Source organism: Macrobrachium nipponense, chromosome 26 (genome assembly GCF_015104395.2).
Source record: "Macrobrachium nipponense isolate FS-2020 chromosome 26, ASM1510439v2, whole genome shotgun sequence".
Classification (NCBI taxonomy): domain Eukaryota; kingdom Metazoa; phylum Arthropoda; class Malacostraca; order Decapoda; family Palaemonidae; genus Macrobrachium; species Macrobrachium nipponense.
The window spans coordinates 40,664,752-40,674,745 of NC_087215.1; the positions used below are offsets into that span (position 1 = coordinate 40,664,752).

Below are 9,994 nucleotides of genomic sequence, written 5' to 3' on the forward strand. Positions count from 1 at the left end.
GTTGGGTCTTCCATTAGTTACTTGTTCAACTGCTTCGGTGCTTCATAGTCAGCGAATTCGAAACTCTCTGGATGGCTACGGGAACGTACTTTTGAGCACGATAGTACCTTCAGACAAGGGATCATTTCTCTCACCAAGCCCGCAAAAATGTACGTTTGCGAAGGCCTTCGCTTTCTTGATCTTTTCCTCTATTCTGCAACCTAAGGGTTTATCCACACTAGAAACGCTGCATGATCAGACCAACCAATAAGCGGCTAACTATATTCAACTAGTTTGGGATGTATGTGTGTGTGTTAAGTTACTGGCGTGTTTTACTGCAGTGAGTAGGCAGCTAATATCTGACTCCATAGCATGCAATACTTGTCTATCCTCTCATTCTCAGTTGTGTACGTAACTGTTTTATAATTTGTTAGCAGAACGCCATCGACATTTGGCCTTTGACTTGAGGAAGAAGACGTTTCTGGTCTTTTCGAAGGCCACTGTTAGAGGAAGTCGATTTTGTGTGTACGTAAGTAACTCCACCACCGAATCGGGCATATATACAAAAACCTTTATCATCTTAGGTATTTCTTTGTGCATTGATTATTCATAATTGTGAAAGGAGTCCCAAGAAGCTTTATGAAATGGCTGCATTTTGTTCAGAAATTTGCAGATATTACATGAACGTCTTGTTATTTTCATACATTTCTTGTTTACGCTTCCATATAATACAAATTTTAATTTATTCTTATTACGGCTTAGAAAACATCTCAAGTTAATCACTTGAGGAGATGTGAATATTGGACCAATCAAGGAAAGAAAGCCATAGATAAATGTTTCCGATGGACTTCAGTTTCCGGAAAGCTTTAAATTGATGTAACTGGTTTTCTGCGCCTAAATTTGCAACATCTCCATAATAAACGATTCTTTACCGTTGAAGTCTTACATAAAAGTCAGAGCAATTTATGTTTTCATTTAAATTAAGCAAACAGTTCATCATATTGCGCTTTTATACTGTTATATATATATATATATATATATATATATATATATATATATATATATATTTGTGTGTGTGTACTGCAGTTAGATATAAACATAGATACATATCAGCAAAATATAAAGCGTCAGTGTGCAGATGCCTATCGTCTAAAATCAAATATATAACGTACATTTTTTCTGTATATGCACATACGGGTAAGTAGGAAGTACATACTTAAAAGAAGGACATAATAAAAAAACTGAAAAATGCACAGGATTTATTTAAAGAAGTTATTCGAATAATTTCGGAGAAATATTTCGTTTTCATAGCAGTTACCAAAAGTCAAATGAGTTTATGCTGACAATCGGCAGCCATGTAGCAATTAGCACTTCTCATTGGTTGAGGTAGCCTCAGACACACTTGAGTCCTCATCCCTCTCAGTTTGGCAAGAAAGGCATGGCAGTTTCTTCTCCATAGCAGCTCGGTATTTGGGATGACTGATGGCATAAACAATGGGGTTGTACACAGCATTGGCCTTGGCGAAAACTGAACCCCAGATGGTGAAGAGAGGTGTAATCAAAGGCTTGTAGTTCATGCCTACAATATTGATTACGAAGTAAGGAGTCCATGCCATGAACCACAGCGAAACAGTCATGAGAGCAACTTTAGCAAGGCGGCATTCATTAGATGTCTTTTTGGCTTCTGGGTCATTTCTCAGAGACTTGACTCCCATCTTCTTGGCCTGTTCACGCATCTGTCTCTCGTGAGTGGCAACAGCCTTCAAGATGAATGTGTAGCAATAAATGATGATGAAGAGTGGAAGGACATAGCAATCAAAAGCATAGAAATACAGGTAAAGATGGCCCCACAGATCATCACTGAGGTAGTCGGTACCACAGGCAGTCATGTTACCTTCAGGGACATACCTGTTGAATCCGAACAATGGAAGGATGCACCAAATCAAGGTGTGACCCCAAACATAGAAAATACGCAGCAATGCGCCAGAGTTTGTCAGTGGTTTTGCTGAAATACCCTTCACAATGACATTGTAACGATCAAGAGTGATGAATACCATGGCCCAAATGGAGGCACAGCCACAAATCGAGCCTATGGCAGCATAGATCTCACAGAAGAGGCCACTGAAGGCCCACATCTGATAGTAGCAGTTTACCAGAGTTGGAGGGACCATGAAAGACATTATGATAAAATCAGAAAATGCCAGACTTACAACAAACATATTAGAGGGAGTCCTGAGAGCTTTGGTGTTCATGAAGACCCAGATAACAACAAAGTTGCCGCAAACAGCAAGGGTGCCTGTAACGAACATGAATACCCCAACCAAGCTGTACCAAAGAGGGTTCATGGGAGGGTACTGGTACCAGTGGCTGTGAATGTAACTCAAGAGCTCTCGGGGAACCCTGTCGACAACGGTGTAGTTACCGTATGGGTTCGTAGAGGGCAGGTCACTGCCACCCATGCTGGATGGTTCGTCAAAGTAACCCATCTGAAAAAATAGAAAAATGCAAAAATGTTAACATGTTAAAGTTTCCTAATTAATTTTCGAAATGACTGAGCTTCTTCATATAAACCTATTCAAAGTATTCTTAAATATTGTAGTCAACATTAGAACGCAATAATTAAACTTGCACTTTTAATTTGATTCCTTTATTGTTACAAATAATTGCTTTTACAATGCTGATATTTCATGGACACCCCCAAAAAATCATGTACTTAGAATTACTGATGCTAAACTTAATTAGTTTTTGGGTGCACCACAAAATCACTTGATAGAAAATGGAGAAGTGATTTTCGCCTATTCTTTTCAATATACTTGACTGTCCCACATGATAACCATCCTCGACTAAATACTTTTCTCCAAGAGGCAAACTCTAGCCCCTGACGTTGTTTTGTAGCCTGATCTGAAAATTCAACTATAGTCTGGTAGTCTGGTTCTCATGCTGAATAATTCGAAGGCATTCATCGTTATGAACAAATAACGAACTAAGATGAGGAGATAATAGTTATGACTCTAGCATACAAATAAAATAATAAAATTTGCATTGAGGTTCTGTTGTGTACCTACTCTTTTAAAAAGGATTCCAGGGGTCGAATGAATCAGCTGGAGCAGAGGACCAGGTGCCCAGGATACCTTTCCTCGTGCTGTCGAAGGCGAAGTGTCGCAGTCGTCGAAGAACGGCTTTTATGTATACTTTCCAATCATGCTCCACTGAGTTTCTTAGTGTAATTGAATTCTAGAATAACAACGGAGGCTAAGCGTGTAGCCAACCGGCAAAGTTATGTAACTTCTTACCCTTCAGAGTAGCCTGGAGAGGTTTAAGGCTTCTTCAAGAAATATCGAGGTTCCGAAAAGACAAAAAATTCTTCGAAACTCATTTCAGATGTGGTTCAAATAAATTCTTGGACCTTCCACAAGTGATAACATGAAACTTTTCTTTGTAATAATGATGGATATTGTGAAGTAGCAATTTCCTCTTCGAGGATGTGTAACTTGGTTACGAACGAGTACTAACCAAATCATGAGTCTTCAAAGTGATGTATAAGGAAGCAATCGTAGAGAACAGGCTTGTGTGCAGTACGGGCCACGGAGGAATTCTGACTAGACTAGTAGAATATCAGTTTGGATGACATTTCTGTCATCATGTAGCTTCTTTAAAGTGTGAGTGCAGTCAAAATGGTGAAAGGCAGGCTTTTCAGAACCCAGCTTTCACTTCCAACAGACAAGAAATGAAATACTATTAACAAAACGTGAATAAGGACAGCAGGATAATATACCATCAACAACTTTGACATGGAACTTCCTTGAGGCCATTTTCGATTGCGAGAAAACGCTCTCTTCATAAATGACACACAAATAGACAAGGAATGGAGCACATAGAAGATAAATAATTCTTTACCATTTTAATGAGGAAAGACCATTTGCAAATAGATTTTAAACCTAACAATAGTAATAGCCTAAATGACATAATTTGACAGTTAAAATGAAAGCTTATCCAGAAATTTATGAAAACTGCTCTAGTAATATGGATCACAAAGGGAACACTTAAAGCTAAATTTCTGTCTTTCGCCTGTGCTTTGCTACATCCGAAAGTCCTCGATGCCACTTTTACTTGTAACTGTCACTTAAGAATAGGCAACGGACTGAATAAATGACCGCACAGCTTTTTGATAATTAGCTGTATTCCAAAGATGAATGTCTTAAGCGTGTGAGTATACATGAAAGCGGCGACGTTGGATTCTAATAAAAAAAGAAGACAGTCGCTCGCCTCACAGATCCAATCACTTGCAATTTGACACACCCTCATGCTTATCCATAATATTTAAGGGCCTTCTTTTCTTCGGCCGAAGATTCTCTTGATGTGCGAAATCACGTAACCTTTAGAAGCTTAATCGTGAACTTGTTCAAACTTCTAAATACTACGGCCAGGCACAAATTCCATCGTCTTTTTTTTCTATGTTATCGTCCCTCTGTGATGCAAATAGTTCTCACAAACGCCATTATTTCAATCGGAATCCACAACATTTCCGTTTACAGCATCAAAAACATTATGCATGTCCTTACATCAGCCGTTTATCCTGTTATGCTTTCAGCTAAATGAAATATGTAATGACATTTCATATGGCACTGCTCCGTTTGCCTTTTCCCTTCTGGTTCCTTATCGGTTTTGTCACACATTCCATAGAACTGAATGTATACAATAGAGAGAGAGAGAGAGAGAGAGAGAGAGAGAGAGAGAGAGAGAGAGAGAGAGGACTAAACCCATCCCATCTTTGATGATAAATACTTCTGCATGAATAAATGAAAAATAAAAAAAAAACATATTTACGGGATACATTAATTTTTTGTGAATACTTTAGAACAGCGAAAAAGACGAAAGTTGTAAATCATCTCTCTGGATAACCATTCGCTTCCCCTCACAACATATCCTGATCTCTCTCTCTCTCTCTCTCTCTCTCTCTCTCTCTCTCTCTCTCTCTCTCTTCTCTCTTCTAATACTAAAGGCAATGACAAGCGCCAAATGCTTGTCACCATAATTCACTGAAATTAGATTAACGAGTTTAATTTCTGATATAGTTAGCGAGCGATTCTGCATAAAGCAGGCAGATCCTGAAGCGTCCCTGAGTCGTTTCTGCCATCTTTAACTCTACGAGCGTATTACGCAAGTGCGGATTCAGAATTGAAACTGTTCAAGAAGCGCGACCAAGCATACCATCAAGAGAGCGGCGTGGTTGGAACAAAATGAATATTTAGAACATTTCTTACTTTACTGTCCAGCATACAATGAGATTAGAAATAGATATAGTTTTGTGCAGCAACCATATCAAGAAAATAAAGAGGAATTAGTAGTAAATATACTCTTATTGGTAGATCTACTGAGGGAGGAACTGGAGAATAGGAAAGATTTTCTAAAAGAAATGTGGTATTTCAGAGAGTAGGAACTCAAACAAATACAAGCAGAGGAGGAATAAAACAAGCAAGGGAGCCGTTTCAAAGGTATAACCCGCCTACTACTACTACTACTACTACTACTACTACTACTACTACTACTATACTACTACTACTACTACTACTACTACTACTAGTACCTCGCTGCCTAACCAGCACTTTACGGCTCAGTCAAAGTTGCCAGTTAGTACTCGATACTCAGTCAGTCAATCACTCACTATTTGACGATGGATTTTACCATTTCTGAGACCAACAAGGAAAGAAATGTGTGATGCACGACGGAATTATGATTAGAGTGAACAGTTTACCGAAGGACGGGTCTATTTCTTGGCGATGTACCAACAAGATATATAAAGGTAGAATTAAAATATTAGAATTAAAATAGACAGGGAAGTAACCATATTCCCTTTTTTGTCTTAGTTTAAGGAACTTGCGTATGTTAACCCTTTTTTGTTGTTGTTGTACTTTGCTAATTTGTAATGTACATATTTTGTAAATATTATATATTGTATTTTGAAAAAGAAAAAAAAAAAAGGTCCAGAATCCTAGTTCCACCTTCCGTAGTGAGCAGGGGACAATAGACGGTTGAAGTCTGGCTAACGCTCTTAGGATGCAAATTTCGCTCTTTTGATGTAAAAGAAAAAAAGAAAAAAAAAATCGCGCTTTCGTGAAATACGCGACGCGCTATGACATGGGAATCCGCGCTTTCGTAAAACTCCGGCCAAGACTTCGTGAGGTATTAGCAGTTAAGAACTTCTAAGACTCATAGTGTCAGCAGCAAAATGCATGAAGCACCTACTACTCATGGCCGAGAGTTTCCAGGCAGCTTTTTAAAGAACTTTCCATTCTGGTACGGTGATTTACTGTCTTCTGAACATTACCAAAGTCGACCGATGTCTAAAATGGCTAGAAGACCAACAAGTTAAAAGCAATAGTAATCATATATATATATATATATATATATATATATATATATATATATATATATATATATATATATATATATATATATATATATATATATATATATATATATATATATATATATATATATATATATATAAACAAATACACATATCATTAAAAATGAATTACCGACGAATTACACAAATAAATTATGTAAATCAGGAACTAGGAAATAGCAACGTTCTAAGTCTTCACAATAAAAAGCTGCACATTTAGAGGATATACCTGTAATGCGTATTGGGTATGAATACGGTAATACTGTAACCAGATAATTTTCCATAACAAAGATTTCCATTCTAATTTCCAATGTTTGTTTGTGTGTGTGATGTAGCAGAAATTCTCACCAGGCCACAGCTGAGGAGCAGAGGTCCTCCCTTGACGAAATGGGAAGACAGACAGCGTCGCTTCTGACGGCAAGTGCAGTTGATAAACATAACCTTAAACTGGGTCGTTGGTGAAAAAAAAAAATGGTGTTGAAGAAACCTCACTGTATTGACCTGAGTAAATTGTCTGACAGTTAACCGGACAAATAAATGAGATGGGCAAACTGTCATGTCCAATGACAGAGGAATCCACCTGAATTTTTCAACATTCCCCCCTCCATCCGCCTCCCCAGCCCCCACCACCTTCCAAAACACAACACAAAGCCTAACCTTTCCATGGGACAAAGTCGACACGGTAGGCGACACTAACATCTGTAACACTGACAACGAGATGTTCATTCAAGCAGTAGGTGTCCTCTTGACTTGTATAAAGTTCCTAGTAGGAACACTTGAGGCAGATGCCAGAGTTTTGATGGCTCAGAGAATTAACAATAATCCAGTGTAGGAAATCATCTGAACGGGTATAATATTAGAAGGCATTTTGGATCCTTCCTAGAGAGTGACACCCACGGGATGTATCTACCTTTGTGGCGGCGTGTTCTGTGCAAGCTCGTTGGGGATTACTGTCAAAACATAACCAAAAGACGTTGAATATCATAAAGATAATGACTACCAATAAACATTAGTCTTAGATAAACGACCCCCAAAAACCCTTGGAGGTCACTATCTAGGAAAGATCGATCCGATTTTTTTTCGAAAAAAAGGCTGCTGATACAGCAGGCACTCTAACAGAGGTTGACATTTGTGAAAGAAACAAGTAATCCAACTCATACTACTCACTTTCAGTATATATCAGTGAATGCATTTTCACTAGCTGAACATAGACGAAGAAATGTAAGCTCAAAGGGAGGAAAGAGAAGAAATACAATGATCACCAGGATTATCTTGCCAAGCAAGAGGATTCTATAGCAATATCCCTAACTTGAATAAGTCTATCAAGATGATCAGCAGACGTCTTCTTTTCATTCTTAATTACTTGATTAGTTAACGAACCCGTTTAGTCTGAATCACGATTCACAAGATGTAAACTGTATGAAAAACTGAAGCATTTACAACATGATGCAAAAAAAAAAAAAGATCACGTGACAAGCGTATATCTTTCCGGAGAACAGCCAAATAATCCTTCGCAAAACAACATGCAGACTCAACCAATTCACTGCTTTGAAAGTCGAAAGGAGTTGTGAAATGCATTCTTTTGAAAATACCCTAAACCTCAACAAATATTCTGTCCTTAATTTCTGAAGCATTTCCAGAAGCGAGCGTCATAGAGGTTCCAAATCATGTAACAGAATGTCATTGTTCAGCGAAAGGATCAACTGAAGATATCTACGCATGCGATCAACAAAACGGTGTTTAAAACTATTGTCCTGACAACTGCTGTGCAGGGCTGTTTAACTGGCAGATACATCTCTAAAGGGTGTCATAATTGTGGACTATATTATGGAGCAAGTAAGAGTTGAACCTTTCCTTCACTAAATGAGAGAAAACTTGTCAAATAATCTCTATTGATACTTAGAATAGTCTTATTCAAATGAAACAACTGTTTAGTGCACAATAAGTGTAAAAAAGAACCTAAGGTTTAAACTTTAGGTGTCATTACTCGATGACTTAAGGACAATAAGCTTACCAAGATACTTTGTATGGAAGAAATTTCAAATGATACAACATACCATCAACTAACTGAAACTCATTCACAATAGTTGGAGCTTTGCTTTTAGGGAAACATTTTTCTTTCAAGTACAGTATTGGATAACTTGTTTCCTGTGTGGATCAGCAATGACAATCACACAAGGAAGCAGAACCAAATAAGAACCACATCAAGAGCGAAGTTATTTCTGCTAAGAAGATCAGAAAGTATAATAAGTTTTTTATTTTCTTTGTAAACAATTCTATGAATAAATTTATTAAATCTGAAACCATTTTGTCATACGAGGAGAGTTATAAAAGTATGCCAATAAAGATCAGCAATGAAATGCCTGACCATCTCAACCACTGAAGAAGCTTCCTAATAGACCGCTTTTTACAACAATCAGAACCATAACGTATTAGTGTGGAGTTCATATGGCTTTGAAATTGCTGGACCTCCCAGAAATGGAGTTACAATTAGTAGACATTCAAGTTAATTTAAAGCAAAATTGTTTGTACCAACTGTCAACAAAGAATTAACTTAAAAGAATTTTAGAAGGTGACACCTACAAAACTCGATATCACCAAAACCTCTGTTGATTTTAACATCTTATATGAGTTTTTCATTGGCTGACCATATGTTTTCGTGATCTGGGGAAATATCACCACAAGTATTGGAAAATCCTAAAACTTTACTTCTTCGACAAGAATTAACATTTGTGCAAATTTAGGTGGAGACTAGCCGTATTTGATCAAGTGCAGAAGATATTTTTAAAAAATCATAAATAGGTAATTATCATCCAGGAAGCCCATTTATGTCTACTTAGAGGTATGAATGTTATTCATTAACTAAAATATCAGGAGTATTTTACAGCCCATAAAACATCTTTGTGAATTGTTACAAACAAGACCCCATTAAAAATGAGCTCGAAACAAGGAACTGAATAAAATAAGTAATTTTATTCATATATATATATATATATATACTATCTATATTATATACATATATATATATATAAATATACTATATAATATATGTTATAATATATTATATATATATTTATATAATAATAAATTAATAAATATTTTAAATTCAAGACAAAATCGTTTAACACTATTTCTCTTTCGCACAGGAATCGCAAGAGGTATTCATTATAAAGAAAGTTCAGTAACACTTGGCCCATGTGAACAAGTATACTAGACGACTTTGCTTCCCGTAAGTCTCCTATGGTTTTGTAGCTACAAAGGAAATCAATCTCAAGGACCGAGAAGGAATCTGAATAATGGATGGAGAAGTGATTCCTAGTGAATCAATATGAACTTTATCAAAAGACTTACGAATACTCCTATTTAAAGCCACTCATTCTTAGATATTACATACCAGGTGATATAACGATGCTATTCTCAATATCTAGCTGTATAGTCCAAGATCCTTTATCTTGAAATAGTTAAAGTCGAAATACAGAACGTTGCATTTACTTCAGAAACTGAGGCTGATGGAATTTTGGCACTTCAATGTCAATTAGCCATAATCAAAATAGATTTATTAAAATTGTTTAAAGGATATAAAATTTTACAGATTTGACAACCATG

General features: G+C 36.8%; 1 protein-coding gene across 1 annotated transcript; it reads right to left on the bottom strand.

Annotated features, from left to right (window-relative positions):
* Positions 1–1,224: 1,224 nt before the first annotated feature.
* LOC135200206 (rhodopsin-like) lies at positions 1,225–3,153 on the bottom strand. The gene is made up of 2 exons (XM_064228642.1): positions 3,045–3,153; positions 1,225–2,465 (listed from the first exon to the last, which is right to left on the bottom strand). The coding sequence occupies exon 2, from the start codon at positions 2,463–2,465 to the stop codon at positions 1,344–1,346; it is 1,122 nt and encodes a 373-aa protein (XP_064084712.1). The 5' UTR covers positions 3,045–3,153; the 3' UTR covers positions 1,225–1,343.
* Positions 3,154–9,994: the final 6,841 nt, after the last annotated feature.